At 42.4% G+C, this 21268-nt stretch overlaps 1 protein-coding gene across 1 annotated transcript in view; it reads left to right on the top strand.

The window, feature by feature from the left end:
- The first annotated feature begins 5992 nt into the window (after window positions 1-5992).
- UTP20 (UTP20 small subunit processome component) overlaps window positions 5993-21268 on the top strand; it is a 63579-nt gene continuing 48303 nt past the window's right edge. Inside the window, exons 1-14 of the mRNA XM_083821201.1 lie at window positions 5993-6150; window positions 6606-6686; window positions 7483-7549; window positions 7745-7877; window positions 8375-8563; window positions 10072-10153; window positions 11239-11376; window positions 11810-11965; window positions 13635-13781; window positions 14294-14428; window positions 15641-15718; window positions 16418-16596; window positions 18455-18610; window positions 19106-19194. Coding sequence (XP_083677327.1) covers window positions 6106-6150; window positions 6606-6686; window positions 7483-7549; window positions 7745-7877; window positions 8375-8563; window positions 10072-10153; window positions 11239-11376; window positions 11810-11965; window positions 13635-13781; window positions 14294-14428; window positions 15641-15718; window positions 16418-16596; window positions 18455-18610; window positions 19106-19194 — 1675 coding nt within the window. The 5' untranslated portion in view covers window positions 5993-6105. The remainder of the gene's footprint in view (window positions 6151-6605; window positions 6687-7482; window positions 7550-7744; window positions 7878-8374; window positions 8564-10071; window positions 10154-11238; window positions 11377-11809; window positions 11966-13634; window positions 13782-14293; window positions 14429-15640; window positions 15719-16417; window positions 16597-18454; window positions 18611-19105; window positions 19195-21268) is intronic.

Below are 21268 nucleotides of genomic sequence, written 5' to 3'. Positions count from 1 at the left end.
ATCATGCGGGATTTTGGAAAACAGGCCAAGAATCTAGCCATGTTTTTTTCTAGCTTGTATAGTCCAATGCTGGAATTTTCTCATGAACATCTATGATTTAGCAGCCAGCACCAATAGCTGATGAAAATCTCCTGACACACTGGAAGTGGCAAGAAGGGTTTTGTATCTTGATGTTGTGTAAGTTCTTCCGCTTCTCCAGGCTACTCTCAAATATTTCACCAAGCAATATACACCAAAATCAGAAGGTTTAACTGAGGTACTGCCTTCACTGGTACCTGAGAGCAAAATGAGAGCTGCATGAATATTAGGATAGCTCAAGCTGCAAACAAGAAAAATAAATAAATAAATAAAAATAAATAATTAGCCAAAATGTCAAATCTAAGTACCTAAATTCTGGACTCATCTTGTATGAACCAGGTGTATGCAGAGACATGAAGAATAGCATCATTTGTTTTGTCTGTTATCTTCTATTCAGTGGCAGGAACGTGCTGTTCCTTTCAGTAACAAAATGCTGAGCCTGGCCTTATTTACTCCTGAATGCTATGCACAGCTGACTTTGCAAGTTTGAAGGCAGAAACTATTTGAGAAAGGGTACTTGATCCCATCCTTCTATCAGTTCATGTTTTCCACTCAAGAACACTGGCTTCTCAACATCCTTGTGACATGAGTACTGTTTTCAGCAGGGAAACTGCTGTTCTGGATTATTGATTTATTATTTCTTCAGTGGCCTTTTACAGATAAAGGATCCAATAAAGACATAGCAAAACAAGAGAACAAAAAAAGAGTAAGAAAATTGTATGTGAAAGGTGGCAATTATGTTGAGGGAAGCATTCCCCTGTGTGTACCTGTTTCTAAGAGATCTTTACCATTTTCCATCTTCCCTGGTTTGGAAGGTCAGACTCTACCTTAAAACGTACGGTTGTGATCTCGCCCCACCCAGTTCTTCACCTTACGCTGTAGCTTCAAGCTACCAAACAATGAAGAGGGATGTGGCGTTTGGGGGAAGGAGAAATCTGGCAGCATAGTCAGATTTACTACTAAGCTTTATGCTTTGTTCCTAGACACGCCAAATATCCAGGTTTCAGGTCACTTGTCAGAAATCTGAGCTAGACTGTAATCAGATGTTTAGTACTCCCAGACAGCTAACAGACAGCCTGAAATGTAGACTGTCTCTGTCAGATCCAGATGCCCTTCATTCTAGTAGTGAGGGAAAAATACAGGAGACAATTCACATCCTTTTTGTGAGAAAAGACTCCATCCTCCCTATTCATTTGCCTTTTTGTGTCCCTTGCTTTTTCTGTGGGTCCTGCGCCTGTTGTCCGTGTTGCTGTTGCTGTCAACAAGGCTGAAGCCAGTTCTGATGCTGCCATTGTGACAAAGCAGTGGGATAAAGAACAGCAGCACTGTAATCCCTTCCTGTCTCAGGGCCATCTGTATAAATGTTGTCCATGCAGAAATCAGGCCCTTCTTCTTTCCAACACAAATTATACTACACTTTCTTTCCCACCTCAAAAAAATAGAATAAAATAGAATAAAATAGAATAAAATAGAATAAAATAAAATAAAATAAAATAAAATAAAATAAAATAAAATAAAATAAAATAAAATAAAATAAAATAAAATAAAATAAAATAAAAAGTGTGACTTCCTACTGAACAGAAATGTTGGAACGGTACTGTTTGGCATGAAACAAAATTGTGCCAGGGATTGTGTTAACGATTAATTGATCTGGATGATCCCTGTGCTCTGGCACTATTCAGTTTACTTCCAGAGAGGGAGCTAGAGCAGCACACCTGCTCCAGATCTGCAGCAGAAACCTGTCTAGCAATAGAGGAGCCACTGACGTAGATGCCTTGAAGGGCTAAGTCATGTTATTGGTGCTCCCTTCCATGAAAGAAGGCTCTAAATTCAGGATATTTCAGGGATGAATGCTTCTCCCCCTACTCAAATAGAAATCTGGGATCTATAGTCCGGCTCCTAGTTCAAAACTCTCTCTGATCTGCAAACCTAAATGTAGGTGAAATTCTCCCCAGGACTCAGCCAGCATTGACCTGGAGTTGCACTATTTACAGGATCTCTGTGCTCCAGGCATATTAGAAAAAATGTGGCCAAACAGTTCCACCAGTTTGCAGAGCAGGATTCCAATATCTTGTCTGCTTTGTTTTTGAAAATGCAAGTGCTTTCGACCATATCCCACATAATCTTGTGGGGTTTTCTTCTGCAAGACAAGGCAAAATGCCAGCTAGAAGCTGAGGAGGAAACTGGCAAAGAAAAAATGTCTTTGTGTTTCAAAGGGCTTTTCATGCTTTCCAGACAAATTAAAAATAAATAAATAAAAATCTGTTTTCATTAGCTGTATAAGTATTCCAAAGACATCATGCACCTGTATAACTTGTAATCAGACCCATGCCAGCCTCCCCCTCACTGAGGATCTCAGAGAGATCCTGTGATGCAGCGGGATTCCAGCCGTGTAGCACACAAACTGTGCACCTCAAGTTGTTCTGTGGGGCGACTCGAAACAAAGAGAAGGACTTCTGGGATCACAAGCAAGGCAGGTAACTCTCAACACTTCAAAACTCCAGTAACTTATTTAGTGTCTTAAATACTGATTGAAGAATCTACCTTTGGGCATTCAAGCTTGGAAGTAGTTTGGCTCAATTCACGGTGTTTCTCTTAATCTGTTTCAACTGAGGGGCATTCAGCAGGGTCAGCTGCAGATACACACATATAATGAGGTCATCTAGACTACACTTCTAAGGCATGATTTGTTTTATTCTAACATGGATTATTTAAACACAAGAATGTGTCTAGATCTCCTCTGAATAAAAAGGGAGCCTAAAGAGACAGACAGGTGCATTGTAAATGTTGCAAACTGTGCAAGAGGAGTTCTGTGAGACCAGCCTGAGTATAAAATACTAATGTATTTTATCCAAATTACTATTATTATGCTAAATTGACAGTGCTGATTTAAAAGAAAAAACAAACAACACAAAAAAACAACCTGGAAAGCATAACACTGACTCAAGGTAAGACACATTTCCAGAGGACAAACATGCTTTTGGGTCTACACAGTGGTTCTTGCTCTTGCTGAGTCCAGCAAATAAATTTTGGACAGCAGGACTAAAAAGCCCAGGAATGGAGAAGACAATAGGAATCTTAGACGGGCTCCAGAAGTGCTGATGTATTACTGTCAGGTTGTAGCCCACAGCAAGTGATTGAAGTTAGATCTGCATAGGTGACTACTTTGATAGACACACACGTGCTGTTTTAGAAGTTTCCACTACGTGCCTCTGCAGGTATTACTACCAATAAACCATCACTCTTCAGAAGGCCATCTGCTTGCCGTTAGCATGGCTTTCTGAAGGAGAGACTGTTTGACAGCTGGGCCTGCCATATAATCCCAGGGTGTTGGAGCCGGGGCCTGCCCAAAGGTGGGAGAGTCACATCTCTTCCTGGAAGTGTAAAGGATTAAGGCCTGAGGCACTGCAGTCAGAGAGGAGTTCTTGTAGGCAGGATGTTGTTAATTTAGATGTTGCTCATGCAGAAGCAGACAAGGGATCTTCTGTGTCACTGAACCCTCCCAGCTGAAGTTTCAGCCCTACTGCTGTGGCCACACTGGTTTCGGTACCTGAGCTACTCCCCAGAGGCTCACTCAGATGTCTCTCCAAGCGCTATATTCACAGTGCTGGCTGAACTGCAGTCTATCAGTTCTTCAGGCAGCTCTCACACACATCAGTGGTTGCAGGGCTAGCCAGGCTCATTCTTCTGCAAAGTTGCCAGCCTACAAACATAAAATAACATCTGTAACTTTTTAAAACTTCCCCTACTATCTTTTATTATTGTTGGTGATTTGCCTTTTCTGCAACAGGCAAAGCACACCTGAGCTCTTCCCCCTCATGCTTTCCATGGGTGTTAGAGCTGATTCTTACCCCTGGATGATTTTGGAGCCATCCCAGGAGCATCCCAGGATTATTTTGGAGCATCCCAGGAATTTGCACAACTCTACAAGATGCTATTCGTAACAGAAGAAAAAGATCTTGTGGACTGTTTTTCACAAGCTCACGATATATATATGAGGAGTATATTAGACGAATTTACTAACCATAGCCAGAGAGGTATTTGTACACATAAACAGTGGCATATTGGTGACTAAGCTCTTCTGTGGATCTAGCCCTTTCCACATGCTCATAGCTGCACATTGCCATGGAGGTATTTGGGCTGAAGGCATTAAAGCCAAACTTCTCAAATTCCAGTGCCTAGACATTCTCTTCTGACTCAATGCAAATGCCAGCAGTCCTTATTTATTTGTTTGTTTGTTTGTTTGTTTATTTATTCCCATAGAATAGCAAGCTCCAAAACCTGTGGTTCTTTGGGAGCAGGTGCTGAAGTGAACACACTCCCCTGCCTGTCCAGATGGCTATTGTGTTAATAGCTTATTGGCTGCCCCTGGGCAGCTTTTCTTGATACACCTGGCAGCACTTAACCTGTCAGGTCTGTTCAGAGCAGTGGGTCCCCACGTGCACTTCAGCCATGCTCAAGTCCAGCCTGGTGGCTTGCGGAGTAACTGCATGCCTGGCTGGTCAGGGTGGCCTCGAGCTGCCTCTAACAAGCAGGGCAGGCAGGCTAGGGAAAGGCAAACTGCCCAGCCCTGTCAGCTGCCTCACGAGATGGCACACACAGCTCGGGGCTGCTCATAACGCATCTGCCCAAACCAAAGCTTCAACCAACTTCCAGTTCACCTCTTATCTTCCTAGCCCACACTCTCTACCTCCGTAATTGCAACCACAGCCAGAAGCTCCCACAGGCCCAGGTACTTCTGTGAGCACAGCAGCATGCATGCAATGGTCAGTCCATAGTTATTTGCGAAGCATTAGTTTGCACTTACTTTGCCTGGGATGTTTGTTGGTTTTGTTTTGTTTCTTTGAGCTCTGGAAAAAAGTCTACTAAAAGCAGGGCATAGCTGTGCGATGACCAGGTGAGGCCCTGGTCAGGCCTCAGCTGGAGTACTGTGTCCAGTTCTGGGCTCTCGGCTACAAAGACAGGGATCTCCTGGAAAGAGTCCAGCGGAGGGCCACAAAGGTGGTACGGGGCCTGGAGCATCTTCCGTATGAGGAAAGGCTGAGAGACCTGGGTCTGTTCGGCCTTGAGAAGACTGAGAGGGGATCTTATCAATGTTTATAAATACCTTAAGTGTGGGAGACAGAGGGATATGGCCAACCTCTTTTCAGTGGTTGTGGGGACAGGATAAGGGGCAATGGCCACAAAATGGATCACAGAAAGCTCCGCACCACCATGCGAAAGAACTTCTTCATGGTGAGGGTGACGGAGCACTGGAACAGGCCGCCCAAGGAGGTTGTGGAGTCTCCTTCTCTGGAGATACTCAAGGCCTGTCTGGACGCCTACCTGAGCAACCTGCTGTAGGGAATCTGCTTTGGCAGGGGGGTTGGACGCAATGATCTCTTGAGGTCCCTTCCAACCCCTACAATTCTGTGATTTCATCCCCTGCCATCATTGCTTAGCTGGCAGTTGTGTCCATCTACCTAGAAGCTTCTCCCTGCTTTCATAGAATGGCTTGGGTTAGAAGGGACCTTACAGATCATCTAACCCCAATCCCCCTAAGGACATCTTCCACTGGGTCAGGCTGCCCAAAGCCCCATCCAGCCTGGCCTTGAACACCTCCAGTGATGAGGCATCCACAGCTTCTCTGGGCAACCTGTTCCAGTGCCTCACCACCCTTACAGTGAAGAATTTCTTCCTAACATCTAATCTAATCTCCCCTTTTAGTTTAAAACCACCCCCCCTTGCCCTATCGCTGTCTGCCCGTGACAGTCTGCCGCTATTTCCCAAAAACAGGCTCGGGCCAGACTCCTCCGGGAAACGCAGGTCCCGGCCAAGGCAGCGAGACGCCCACCGCTGCGGGACGGGCGGGACGCTGCCAAACCCCGGCCGGAGCCAGCCCCAGCCCCGCCGCCCGCCCCTTCCGCCGGCGGGCCAGCTTCCTCCTCCTTCTCCTCCTCCTCCTCGTTCTCCTCCCCCTGCTCCCGGCAGCCCCGGCCGGCATGGCGGCGCCCAGCGCGTAGTGCTGCACGTGTGGCCGCCGCCACCATGCCGGGCAAGCCCTCGGCCCCCAAGTCGGGGAACACGCACCGGGTGAGCGCCCGCGTCGCCGGGTCGCTAGGGTTTGGTAACGGGGCGGCGGTGCCACCTGCACGGAGCTGGGGGGGACACGGGGGAGCGGCGGCTGAATTTAGCCTTACCCACTGATGGGCATTTGGGTAGATTTTCCTGCATCCCTTGCGCCGTGTTTTGGGGACACCCGAAGTGCTCCCTGCGCCCTTTGGTGCACAGGAAGCACGCTGTGGCTGTAGGTGTTGTGGGGTGGGCTTTTAATTCCTCTCTTCGGTTACAAACGGCCTCTCCTCCCTTTATTGGTACTGTGAGCTCTTTTTTTGCCTTAAGATTGGGATTGAGCCATTTACAGATTGATTGGTGCGATCTGATGGTCCACCTCCAGAAGCAGGTTCTTTGTAGTGTGCGTGCTATTAAGAAGGGCTTCCTAATTTTTCAGAACAGAGCATAAACATGTATGTCCTTTTGTTTTACAGTTTCTGACCTTTTCGGAGCGCTTAAGTAATGTTAATATTGATATTATTCATCGGATTGACAGAACTGGAAGTTATGCTGAGGTGAGAAAAGCGACAGCAGTCATGTTCTGCAAGAGGATCTCAGATCACAACACAAGTAGACGCACTCCCTGAAATATTCACTTAAAAACTTCTCTTGGGGGCCGGAAATTAGAAGAAAGCTCATGGAAGAGTTGCCTTTTCTGGAGTCTCGTTTCCTGCTTTGTTCCCCATTTCTTTTTGAAATATTAAACGGTATTGCCATAGAGACTCTTTGACAGCGTCACCCTGATCGCTTCCATGTAGCTCATGGGCCTCTGAGCATGGAAGTCATGGCTCTGACAGCAGTTCTAAGTCCAGCCCTGCAAAGACTTAAGGATGCTGAGTAGTTGCAATAGTCACAGCATGTGCATGTCTTTAAAGATCATCCACATGTCCTGTAGATCATCAGTGAATGGAGTCTTTAGCGGGTTATAGCCTCCTGGCCTGCTGGATTGTTTTTGTGAACTTCCCATTCAATAGCTGTGATGATGCCAAAAGAAGTCCCAGAGCGTTTGTGCAGTGTGGTCTGTGGTTCAGCGTCATAGATTATCAAGGCCAGTCAATGGAAGTCTAAAAAACAATTATGTAAATGAGTCCTATCACTAGAAAATATTTTCAAATGTTTTTTGAATATAGAAACAAAAGTCTTATTTTCAGGCAAATTCCACAGCACCTTTTGAAATGAAGTCATCACATTTTTTTTAAATATTCTTAAAATATTTGAAGCACTTGATAGTTCTTTTCACTTGAACCTCTCATCTTTACAGGCTGTTTTCACAGGAGTTGACAAACTGTTATTTTGTCTTTATTTTGACAGGAGGTTGAAACCTACTTTTTTGAAGGACTACAGAAATGGAGGGAACTGAACCTTACTCAACATTTTGGTACCTAATTTTTATTTGTCACTGTTTGCCCTAAACTGTAAAAATGCGTTTCTTCTGCATCCAGAGCCACCTGGGAGATTTTCCATTGATTGGGTTTTGTATTGGGCTCTGGAGAGCTATTAACTTTTAGCATCCTTCATGTTCACCAGGAACTGGACTAGAGTTTTCATGGTTTCTTTTTTGTGCTTTGAACAGTGCAGTTCTACAAAGAAGTGGCCAACAAATGTCAGTCCTTCAACCAGCTGGTCTATTACCAGAGTACTGTTGTGCAGAGCTTGAAGACACATTTGCAAGTCAAAGGCAGTCTTGCCTATCAACCCTTATTAGAGTAAGTATTTGTTGACAAAATGTAGTCAGAAATCTGAAGGTATTACAAGTAAGTAATTCAAGTTCTGTTGTGAGTGCTATTTTTCTTTATTGTGCATGAGGAAAGAGGTATAGCAATGAGATGTCCAAAATGGGATTAGATAATTGGCATTTATCTTATAGAGCTTCATGGTCCCGAGTCTTTAAAAAAAAAAAAAAAAAAAAAAAACTATGACAAGGCAAGCAAATTAGCATGAGTGCCTCCTAAGTGTCAGGCAGAAATTAATGTGCTTTGATTGACATTGATCGTCTATATCTTGTTTAATGTTACCTATTTGAAGTATTTTGAATTTTCAAATTTGTCATTCACAGCTGCCTAATAGATGATCCTTAAATGAAAGTGAGAAGCAAGAGTGATGCTGTCTTTTCAAAGAGATTGTGCTAGATTGCAAGCAATGCTTGTCTAGGCTCCTATTGTTTATTTTAAAATAAACTAACACTCTGTTGTCTGAAACGCAGTCTAGTGGTGCAACTGGCTCGAGATCTCCAGGCTGATTTCTATCCACACTTCCATGACTTCTTCCTGGCCATCACCAATCTACTGGATACGCAGGACACAGAGTTGCTGGAATGGGCTTTTACCTCTCTTTCCTATCTCTACAAATACTTGTGGAGATTGATGGTGAAGGACATAAGTAACATATACAGGTAAAGGCTGTGTTTAATGTCTGCCTTGATCAGCAGTTATTAAATGCTATAGGAATGCCAGTTCCAGACAAATATCTGGCTTAGTGCTTCAGTATTTTGTTAGGCTGCTTTCTCTGCTTTCTGAAACAGACTGTGAGCCGTGTTATCGTATGCAGCTCCTTTGAGATCCTCCTGACTTGCACGGGCACTGTATTGGAGGAGCAGTATGGGTTGGTCTGCAGTGTTGAATGTTTGGCCCTCTTTTCTCCTGGTGTGGTGGATGCAAGCGGTGATAGGAGAGGAAGCAGCTACCTCAGCTGGGTAGACAAAACTCAGAAAGACAACAACAGTTAAAACAAGTCTAAATTCAACACAGGTCTCTTGGATGCCTGTCAAGTACCTCAGTCATATTTGTATCATTTCTGTTTTTTCCAGTTACAGACTCCTAGAGTTAATGACATTAAATGGACTCCTTTGAGTCTTTAGTTGCTCCTGTTGCAGCCCTTTATGTGCTTCCCTTCTTCCTGTCTGTTTAGTGAAAAAGCAGACAAGCAGTGCAGAGTTCTGTATGCTGTGAAACTCCTTGCCGTAGGATGCTGTGCATGTAGAAGGCTGACATAAGCTCAAAGGGAAACTGACCAAGGTTGAGGGAATTTCCAAATGCACAGGAACCGCTTCTGGCTTGAGAAGTCCTTGAGCTGCAGGTGGCTAAAAGCTGTTTTTGTATGTGCTTGCTCTGTTTTTAAACTTTTCCCAGGCACCTGCTTCTGCCTGCTGCTAGAGACTGAATACTGTGCTGGATGGACCTGTGGTCTGACCCACTATGACTGCTTGTTCAATCTTATGCTACTCTGGTAGCAGTTTTTTTTTTTTTCTTTTTGTCATAGTCGGTGGGTCCATGTTGCTTCCTACTAGAAGCCTTCCATCTTTCAATTTAGAACAGATGGAGCAAAAGATGGGTTACAGATTTCTTCCCCAACCCAGCAAAATTTGTCAGGCATATTGCAAAAACATCTGTTTGGCTGTGAATCTGAGGCACCACTCTCTGCACTTACCATGTGCTGAGCCACCTGTAACCATTACTGATATTTACCAGAGAACTGCAAATACATGTCACCCCTCTAAATTGTATCTTTGGAAAATTTACATGCACAAGAGAGCTTGTTGGCTCAGCTGAAGTAGAAATCTGGTATATTAAATCAACTTTGTTTTCAGTTAGTGCTGCTGAGTGTATCTGTTGAAAATCTTGAGGCTGCAATTGGATCTGTGTGGATCCAGAGATGTTTGAGGTATCTAGTCTGCAGCTTAAGGTGCCTGGTGTTATCATTTTATCTTCTTTGCAAGACTGTTCTTTACACTGGGAGGATGGGAAGGAATGGAATTGAGGAAGGTATTTGCCCTCTCTAGGAGGACAGATTCTTGGTGTTTGTAAGACATGACAATGTGAACTGCAGACATATTTTTTTAAAACAATGGATGGCAATTCTTGCACTGCCTTTAAGACAGATTATTATTGTGTGTCTTTGTAGCCTGTACAGCACCCTGCTGGCTCACCACAAACTTCACATCAGAAACTTTGCTGCTGAAAGTTTTGTCTTTCTAATGAGAAAGGTAAGTGAGGTGTTTGTACCTTGCTTCATTCCGTGGTGGCTCTTGGCTTCAATATGTGATAAGCGTTCTGTAAAAGAGAGCTTACAAGGCCTGAATTGACATTCTACATGCCTCAAGTTGTGATTTTCAGTGAATGTTTTGCTGAGTATGTCATGCACTTCATATCAGCAGTGGCAAATAGAGGCCTTAGCATTTTCTGTTTTAAAAGTAGTTAAACCAAATGGGCCGTCTTGCAAAAGGGAGGCTTTGGTTTGTAAATGCACATTTTCTCACTGGCTTTTTCAATAATGCTTTAAAGCCTTTGTAGAACAAGTTCTTTTGACAACCTTTTTGCACTCCTGATTAATCAGATAATAATAATATAATAATAATCAGATTATTTAATGTTCACAGGCAGATCAGTTAAGGCCAAACAGCAGCTTTTCATGGAGTAAGGAAAATTAGTAGTAGTTGTTGGCTTGTTGGTTTTTTGTGTTTGTTTTTTGTTTGTTTTTTTTTCAGTCAAAATACACACACAAGCCAGAATTCCTGAGAATGACTAGCAAATCTGGGTATCCCCATTCTTGTCCTAAGTTGAGAGACCTTAATAAAGCACATTTGTTTAGTTGTTTTCCAAAGTTGCTGAACTTTGAGTGAAGTCCTCAGGTACAGAGGGTTTCAGAATCTGAGGCCAGAAATATTTGCAGTATTCCCAGGTGTTTTTATAGTTCTGGATGACTGCATTCTGCTTTCAGCTGATACATGTCTCTTTCCATGCCAGAGCAGTGACCTTTGTGTTTCAGTTGGGACCAATTTAGTGGTGCATTTATGCACATGCTTAACTCTAAAATCATAAGAGTAATCAAAAGGACGTATTTCATCTGCAATGGCCTTAATAGGCCTATGTTCATTTAGGCAAGGGGACTTGTAACAACTGACTTTTTCTTACAGTTTCCGTGGTGGTTGCAGAAATAGTGAGTTTGAACTGATGTGGAAAGGCATAGGACTATAGAAGAATAATGTGGTGCTGTGGAGCCATTTATTGCATCTTTTCACCTGGCAACTCTGAATAGGAGATGACTTTTTTTTATCCTTGTGTTTTGTAGGTTTCTGATAAAAATGCCCTCTTCAATTTGCTGTTCCGTGACCTGGGGAAGCACCCTGAGAAGGTGGAAGGTGTAGGACAACTACTTTTTGAGATGTGCAAGGGTGTTCGAAACATGTTCCATTCTTGTGCAGAGACGGTAAAGACAAGAAAAAAAGATAACTGGTGTAAATGTTGCTGTAATGGAGCGCTTTGTGAAACCATTGAGTGTTGCCTTGTTCTCAGTAGATTCCTAGTGATGAACATGCTGTTCATTATTTTACAGGATCTGAAAGCTGCCGTCTAAAAATCTTTTATGAGATGGGAAGGTTGTTTTTTGTCATTCCTATATGATATTTCTATATCTTAAAATGGTACTGCTTGATAACGCTATACATATTTTATACCCCCCAGATGAATCTAAAAACAATTCAGATTTTAAGTGATAGCCTTTTTTTTTTTTTTCCCACTAATCGTTCTAGAGAGAATTGAGATCACTAAAATATTTTAATAGTATCTTGCTCTAACAAACTTTAGAATTGCTGGATTTATTTTCTGAGTGTAAGGATATGATATGCTCTTTTATTGTACAGGCTGTGAAGTTAATTCTGGTAAAGCTGGGGCCAGTTACTGAAGAGGAGATTGAACTACCATGGGTAACTGTTGGAGAAGCCTTTGAGCAGATGATCAGATCAGCTGCGGTGCATATCCATAAGGAGCATTTTGATACTGTTTTCAAGTGTCTGGAGGTACATTGATTTACTTTTTTTTCTCCTGTTCATGAGAGACTGAAAAAAAGCTGTGCACACTTACCAAGAAAACTATTTTTGTCCTATTAGACCAGAACTGGGTTTTACGTCCTTTGGAAACATTAACTACAGTGTCATGTGTATAGAAAAAAATCCCGCTCTTCTTTTGCAAGTTCAGAGTGAACCAGGTGGCTGTGCTACCCAGTGATTAATAAGGGAACCACTGTGTGAGACTTGGAGCTCAGTTGCACATCTGGGCAAGGAGGGTTTGTAGGGTCTGCCTTTGCAGAGACAGATATTGCAGGCCCCTTGCTGGGGTTAGAGCTTTTCTTATACTACTGAACTAAACATACTAGTGGTTCCAAACTACTAGTGGTTCCAAACCCACTTTGCGATGGTGAAGGGGAGGCCTCTTTTGCTGCAGCTCTCTTTACATCAAAGACTTGGGCTGAACTTGGAGAGCCACATTTAAGCCTCGGAGCCAAGTGTTGTGAATCACAGGTGTTTTCAGTCTGGGTGTTCCCGTGTTGCTTCTCTGTGGTTACACCCTGAGGTATGAAGGAGTAGAGCTGTGTACCATGGACTGTGCTCTGCTGAGTCAGGGTGATGTTGAACGACGAGCAAGGGCTTAGCAAGTAGTTTTTACTTAGCTGATAACTGTTTAGATGTTCTCTTCCTAAGGAGTGGGATTTGCGAAGGGATCTTGAAACTGCTTGCAGTTGACAACATATTTTGTGAGTTTTGCTTCTCAGAAGGGTGAAATGGGATATTGGAAGAAATGGTAGTCATGCAAACCTAACTGAAGGCAGTCCTTCCAATTTTGGTAAATAGTCCAGTTTGTGTGGTACTGGGAACTCTCTACTTGTGACTGTCCATAGTTACCCTGAAAATCCCATCCTGTTCCTCCTACCTCACACAATATGATAGTAGTTGCTGTCTGACTGTTTATTAGACACAGAATTGTTTGTCACTGGATGTTTTGTAATCCTGGAAATCTGTCACCTGCGGTTGTGATGAAATCTTAGGAACTGATGACACAGTTCTCATTCTATTTAATAAGGCTTGTTTTTTTACCTTGGGAGCTAGTTAGTTGTGCTCAGTATCGTCCTCAGAGGAAAATGATGACAATATCTATGATAGGTCTCTAAACTGGGTTCAATTTATAGGACCAAGGATAGGATTTTACATTCTCTTGACAGAAAGAGACACGGATGAGAGTGATCCAGGGCAGCTCCATTATCTACGTAATGTAGATTATATGAGTAGCCTCTCAGAATTCATGTTAGCATAAGGATGCTAAAGTATGAAAGCACTTAAATTCTGGTGATCTCCAGTGGAAGCTGGGTGCTTCCATACCACCGTGGGTTTGGAGATGAGTCATCTTTCTCTTTCTCTTCCTCTTCCCTGTTTGGTTTGTAATTTTTTGACCTTATCTTGGCAGGTATTTGTGTTTCTGTCCAAGGAATCCAGAATGCTTGTTTTTACAAAACGGGAATCCTGTGGTATTTCTGGAAGGTTTAGTTTTTTGGACATGAGTGAGGGAGTCAGCAATAGTTTGTTGGGCTGATGAAATGTTGATACTTTAGAATGGTTTTCAAATAGCAATAATTGAAACAGTGTCTGATCATTTCTCTGAATCATTTTGTTTTCTTTTTTTTTTTTTAAACAGGAGTCACTCTTAGACTTGCAAAGCAAAATAACTAAGGCCAACTGCAGTATGGCATCAGAGCAGATGGAAAGGATTCTGCAAGCATATCTGATCCTATTGGAACACGCAAATGGATCCAAAGTCTCACTGCCTGAAGAGGTCTGTCAGGTAGGTCAAACCATCACTTTGCATGGCTTGCCAAAGAAGTATCAATTGAACCTGGAAGAGGTATGGTCAGCTGCAGCATCCTGAAACGTTCCTGCTGCATTAATAGTTTCACGATTTGAGTCAAGTGAACAGAGAGATTTACTGGGAGTATTGCTACCTCTCCAGTCCCATGAAAGTTTTCCATTATCGTGTAATGCTTGTGTAGTCCTTCAAATAAGCAAGGGGAAAAGAGAGATGATGAGGTGAGCATAGAGGCTGTGCTGTGCTGTAATTTCTGCTACCGTGGAGGAGAGCGAGACCCGCATCTATGGTGGTGCATATCCACCAGATTCACCCTGTGGGTTCAAATACAGATTTAATGCCTTCAAATTTTGATAGGACAAGTAGGGTTCATTTCTGTGGGCTGAAGCTTAGAACACCATGTCCTCCTCTTCCAGAGACCACGTAGGTCATTCAGACCAGACAATCACCGTGTCTTAATACACAAATATCAGTTCTCTCTTTTGTTTCAGGTTTTAATAAAAATGTTACAAACATCAGATCTCTTGCCATCTTGCTGCAAGACCCTGCTGAATGCAATTTCTGCGTTACTACTGGCCGAGAATGTTTTCTTGCCTGATTCTTTGACCAAGGAAGCTATTGAGAAGGTAACAAAGACGACTTCTTACAGGAGAAATCCCAGAGTCCAAGTTCCCTACAGCAGCATGATTTCAGGACATTCCACTTCTGGGCAACAGACTATAAGGTTCCCTTTCGGTTTTTTGCACTGATAAGAGGGAAGCTGTAAAATGCCTAAAATAATGCCTGCTGTGGTCTTAGGACTCCTTGAGAGTCTTGCACAGTCTGTCAGCATGCTATAATGCTGCTACTAGGGCAGACATATTTGCAATGAAAAACAGGCCCTGCTTCGAACACCTACAGAATCTGTGGAGAAAGGAGGGAGAACAGAGAGGGAACATGTTCTCTCCTAGATTTTGAAGCCAGTCAGTGAGTTGGACTTGGTTGAAAAAGTACATTTTCTACTAAGCTGCTGAACACTTAGTGATTTGCAACGGGAAAATAAGGTTGTTAACAATTCTTTAAAAACGTTTCACGTGGACCTCAGTGTTGGCTTGTGCTGAAGTAAGATCGGTTCCGCCTGTGGCATGAGTCCAGTTTTGCTCAGGAGATGGGATCCTTCAAACATTTGACTATACTTGTGTGGGCTTCTGTTAAGCTGGAGGAGGCTTAAAGCTGTCCTTATAACCTGAAGGGTCTGGGAAAGGAGTTCTGGGTGCATATTTCTATGTTGCACGCCTCAGCCTTGAGAGGCACCAATTCCACGTGCAGTCAGGAACTGTTCCAGTCTTGGTTCTTTCAGAAGCATGAAGGTTGGCTCCCCCCCCCCCCCCCCCCGAGGTGGTAAACTTTGTGCAGCTGGGTATGGTTGTGTGTGTGTACGAGAACTATGGTCCTGCGTGCTGGGAGGTACACAGGAAGAATGCAAAGCCCAAAGATCTTCTGGGCCTAAGCTTCTTTCTAACAGTGCATGTGTGCTACAGTACTACAACTTCAGTTTACGTTTTCCACATCACTTTAAAGGGATACCTAAACTCTCTTTGCACAGAGCCAGTTTGTATCCCACAGGAGTTGTTGAAAGGGCTGTGCTGTTTCTGTACCTGAGCTGTGACTGGAAACAATACTGCTGTGTGTGGCTGCATAACAAACCGTGGTAGCTGTGAACAGAGAGGCTGGGTGTCTGAGAGTTACAGCATGGTTGGTTGATAAACCAGAAAATACGTCCCATGGGCAATGGAGACTTAAGTATAAAATGTCTCTTGTAAATGTGTTCCTGTCAACCCTTCATTTGCATCTTGCAGGTATTCGCAAGTGAATTTGAATGGCGCTTGCTTTTGGACTTCTCTGAAACAATGTTTACAATGAAGCAATTTGAGAGGGTAGGTGAAAGCTCTTGTGCATTTTGTTTATTTTTATTGCCAAAGGGGGTGTGAGATGTCATTGTGGTGAGGACACCTGAGCAGGAAAGTCCTTCTACAATTGGGAAATCTATAGTATATTTATCTGAGTACTATGCTGAATCATTTCAATGTATGGACATAATGTTTATTTAAACTTTTGGTATGATCTGAAAGGAATGAAAGAGGTTGATGATGCCATCGTGTTAGAACTTGGTAGTGATTCTTAGGGTTGGAGAGACTGTTAGTTCACAGAGAGAAGTTTGTCTGCTGAAAAGTAAAGGTGTGGGATTGTTATGGATAGGGTGAGAAGAAGGAGTTTTGGAGGAGGTAAGTGGAGATGAAGAGTAAGGGATGTCTGATAGACCGAGCCCGGAACTGGTGATCTGGGAGGAATCATACGAATAAAAAAGAGTGGGATGTGAAAGCAAAGTCAGGGATCTGGAAAGTCCTGATAAGACTGGATTTTGGGCAGACTGAATTTTTCTGTCAAATCACTGTCCTGGCTGGGGTGACAAGGTGTCTCTGTGTTGGTGACTTAGGGCACCAGAACTGACGAGACATCTGGTGTGTTGGTAGTTCATTTGTGCGTGTTTGGCTTCCTCTGTAGCTTCTTCATGTGTTCCTTGTGGTTTTGATGGCAAAGACTTATTAAACCTTGATTTTTTTTTTCCCCTTTAGCATTTTCTTCCATGCTTTCTAAAATACATTGAGCATTGCTTCTCTGGTACAGATGCCCTTGTAAAGGATGAGGCAATGGCAATTTTGGCTAAACTCATTCTGGTGAAAGCAGAGCCTCCTACCATTGGTTCAATGGCATTTGAAAAGTATCCTCTCGTTTTCACTGAGTCATCAATCAGGTGAGACTTCTCAAGTTTAGCAAACACTAGATGTGTCTGCATGGCTGCAGGCCTGCAAAGTGATACAGTGGGATCCCATTTTTCTTTCTGAGATGATTTGAGAAGAGATACTGCTCTGGAAAGGTTATCACTTTTATTTAAAAAACAAAACAACCAAACAACAAAAAAGTTAGCGAGTGATGCAGTAGACATGATTTGGATTCATTACACCAAAATGCATGCTACATGTTGGGTAGTTAAACTTTATTGTGAACACTGCAGTCTTCTCATCAAGAGTAACCTCCTGTCTGTGCCTCATCTTTCTTCCATGTATGCATGCATCTTGTCTGGAGCTTGCTGGGAAGTAGTATAGAGCACAGCTAGGTAACAGAGGGTACCCAGTATTAATTACCTGTGGTAATTAATCCAGGCACAGCACTATGCTGGCATAGCTTGACTGCTTCTGGTTGCAAAGCTGGGTTGGCTGCAGCAAAGTGTTTGCTTTCCCTCTGAAACCTCTTTGGAAAGATTTGAGTGGCCATGGTCAAGCACAGAATGACAGTTGCAAACCTACTGATAGTGATTGTTCCAATCGCTCTAGATCAAAACTTATGCCTGCAGAGAGCGGTGACTGGTACTGTCTTTTATGTAAGATTTTGTCTTTCCTAAAAGCAGTCCACTCTGTGGGTTTCTTTGTATTTCTACTTTAATAGAATGGAGGTGGCAAGGTTCAAGGTTGTAAGTCAAAAAAAAAAATCCAGTTTGCTTTTATTTTCTTGTTGTATTTGTTGATTTATTTATTTACTTTCAGTGATGTGGAGCATATAGTTTAGACGACATTGCTCCTGCAATGTCAGTGGTAGAATTTAGGGGTGGAAGACATCTCAAGAGTTGCATGACCCAAGATGGAATTAGCAAATCCTGAACCAGTACTGAAAGATGTTTTACCAAATTGTTCTTAAATGCTCCCATCCTGTATATTCCCAAGCTGCCCCTGCAGACCATTTCACTGCTTAGCTGTATTTATAATTAGACTTTTTTTTTTTTTTTTTGCTGTCTGAGCTAAATTTTCTTTGCTGCAGATTAAATCCATTGCTGTTTATCTTATCTGCAGGGAACACAGAACAGATTACTTCTTCCTTTTTGCATCCAGCTTTTACAAATAACAGACTTTGATTATCAAAAGCATTGAAAGTATTCATTTCATCCTAATTCCTTGATGATTCTCTCATAAATCTTGTTTCTTAAACCTCTACTCATTCTTGATGGTATCTTTCTGTTAGCTTCTTTCTTGAAAGGTGGAGCTTATGGAGCTTTCCAACTTTGGTCTTACAAGTGCTGGGTGTAATAGAAAGAGTGCTGCCCATGGGGTGTAAAGTACTCCTGTTGATATGTTCCAGTATGATGTTAACCCTTTCTGCCTGAAGATAGGACTTTTGATTTGGGCTCAGCCTGTGATTCCATAGATTTGCTAGACTGTTGCCTATCAGGTTATTTTGTGTCATCCATTAGTCTTTGCTAATACTTAGGTTGTTAATAAACAGTAATCATGCTGACAATCACAGAGACAAATCTCAGGTGCTCCTCACATTCTTAGTTGTGAGGGTGTCCACCTGAGAACTAGAGTCCTTCCATCTAGAAATACTATTTGTAGTTTAAGACCTGACATTTATTACGAGCCATGTTTTGTGCTCCTTCGCCTATATTTGTATAGATGATATTTTGTGCTGTGGAGGACATTAAAACGAAAAAAAATCCCTTGGGTTGTCCTAGTCCTTTTTGTTAGAAGTAATCAACACAATTTAGATATCACGCGAGGAAAAGGAATGATCTCTGATATTCAGTGGTGGGTTACTAAAAAGTTTGGTTTTATTTTTAGCTCTAATACAAGACAACAAACAAGCAAAAGACAAGGAGGAAAAGCAAAAGTACCAGTGCTGGATCATGTACTGTCTTTAATCCAGTTACCAGAGAACGAAGACATCACTGACCTTTCACAGCCTTGGGTTGCCTTGGTTATACTGCCACATATTAGGTAAGGGATATTCTAAAGTACTACTGCCATGTGGTTCTGTAGTACTGTCTAGTTCACCATCTGTCAGAAATCAATTTACTAAGGGAAGCACAAGAATTACTAACCCCAGTTTGGAGAAACTGGGGAAAAATGGTGGAAAATATCTGTGTGGAAATACTGTGTCAGTAGTAAAATCAGGAATAGAATATCAGTTTCTTGATTATGTGATCCTTAAATTTTGTATGCTGGCATTTAGAGATGTTCCGGATACATTTTGGTTTCTGTATTTATACACCATCCCTTCTAGACAGTGGTGTTTTCAATAATTACTGTGCTCTTGTATGGTAGAAGGAGTTGGACTTCTGAATTAGAAATAGCAAAAATATTTGCTACTGATTTCAAACTTGGGATGAGCTCTCTGTCATTTAACGTGAGATAATGTTAAAGGAATCCTTCGTGTGTGTCTAGGTGCAAGTGTAACGCAGAGATTAAAGGTTTTTCATTTGTTTTGAACAGACCAATGGACAAAGAAATCATCCTGCCCTCTGTGACAAGCTTTATAGGTTGTCTGTTTGCAGCTATTGACAAAGGAACCCTCTGCAAAGGTCAGTTACTGTTATTTCCTGTTTATTTGCTTTCTGTTGAAACATTTAAAAAAAAGAAGTAGTTTTGCTAATGCCACAAAGTATGAAAGTGAATAGCAATAGCATTGTATCCAAATTTACTGAGCACTTCAGTAAAAGTTGAAAAGCAAAGCTTTTCAAAGTTGAAAAGCAAAAAACACTCTCCAGGAAACAATTCTGCAGTTGTTGGTGATCATAATGGGGTGGCAGATGTTCCACAATGTCAAGGGCAGCCTGTCCAAATCAAGGCTTGACCAAGATAATTAAGAAGAAAAAGAAGAAAGTGAGATAAAAGAGAATGGAAATCCTGCCAAACCAGATCCAGACTGAAGCAGTCAACTGAAGGAGAGGCTGTTGACTCACAAGCACCAGCTAGACTATTCCAAACCTATAGCGCAAAGTTTGGGATGTTACCATCTCTGACCTAAGTGACAGCACTGGTAATAAAATGATGTATCCTCTCTCCAAGTGTGGGTGGTCACCATGACCGCACTGGTTGTCTTCTGTCTCTGGCCAGAAAATTTTTTTTTTAGCTTACATAGTACAGGGCAGTTGATACTCATAGAGATTTCAAGCATTTGGGTGTGTGACAAAGTATGAGCAAGTGCTGGAATGCCCCAGGTTTAGTGTTCTTTGTTACTTGGGTTGAAAGGGCTTGTCTAGAGCCTGGCCTTTCTCCTCTGTAATCTCTTCAATAACACTCCTAACTGTATCCACCAATTAGTTCTGTTGCTTTTTCCTCTCTAGCGTTTGTCAAGCATGGTCGTTTTTGATTTAGCTCTTTCTTTTATCCTGTTTGTAGGTTTTGCATGCTGCCATGATTACTTGACTTTTACTTGCTGTAAAAAAGGAGTACCCAGACCCTCTTTTCTTGAGTCTTATCCTTGATGGCAGCAACTCTGCACCAGCTGTATGTGCGCACAAGAGGCATCTTGCCATTTTCTCCTTTGTTCCTAAAGAAAAGAAAACAAATGTAATGTCAGTCCTACACTCCTGTCTGCTGTTGCCCTGTACTACACTTCCTTGCTTGATTTTCCTCACCCTCCTCCTAAACTAGTGTTTCTGGACAATTGTTCATCTTTTGCATTCTCTTCAGCTCCATGATCTCTACAACTCCTTCATCTTCTGGTAGGGCTCCAGTATCCTCTCATTGCATGTACAAGGCACACCCCAGCCTGTGCTCCCTGTTCGATCTGCCTGGTCTCTCAAGCCTGAGGCAAAGTGTAAGTCCCAGAGCTGGATGGCTTTCTGCAGTTGCTTGGGAGTGTAGGGAAGTGTACTGGGAAGTGCAGGTTTGGGAACCGGGACAGAGCAATAGCAATTCCCCCCTGGGAACTGTTTAGTTGTAACTGCCTGTATAGAAGTTATCCTATTGATCGTATAGGTGTGTCCACCGTGAGGTGAGAGCTGCTATCTTTGTTCAGCGCAGGTTTACTACTACAAATGCGATGCAGATTACAGTTTGGGAACTTCTGCCCTTACACTACACATGTAGAAAGCTTCATCATGGAGAGAAAAAACTTGGGGGTTCTGGTGTTCAAAAGGCTCAACATGAGCCAGCAGTGCGCACTTACAACACAGAAGGCCAACTGCATCCTGGGCTACATCAAAAGAGGTGTGACCAGGACTTCATCAAGTCCTTCCAAAGAAAATAGCAAACTCCCAATTTTAGTTCACTACGCTGTATCAACCCACACAGTCAAACATAATTTAAAAACTCTGGCTAAAATAAGAGCCTTTTTTACACAGCTGCATGGCTTATCAGCCTGCTGTCATCTCTAAGTATTATAAACATCAGTTGGGGTGCTGTGTATGGTTTGTAAAGAAATTATATGTCCCCGAACATAAACTCCCTCTGTGGATTTTAAGAGAAGGGACAGCTCCCACTCCTTCTGTTAATAGGCAAGAATAAATGGAGGTGACCACTAAGTTTACGATATGTGGCCGTGTAAATGACAATAAAACTATTTTTGATCAACCTTTCTGGTTCCTTCAACATTAAGATGTTTATAGCAACTTTCACAGTTTAAAAATACTTTGCATACTGTCTTTATCT

The sequence above is a fragment of the Anser anser genome (assembly GCF_964211835.1).
Source record: "Anser anser genome assembly, chromosome: 1".
Taxonomy (NCBI): Eukaryota; Metazoa; Chordata; class Aves; order Anseriformes; family Anatidae; genus Anser; species Anser anser.
Note: the sequence above shows the minus strand (reverse complement) of the source record. Positions and strands in the feature narration are given on the sequence as shown.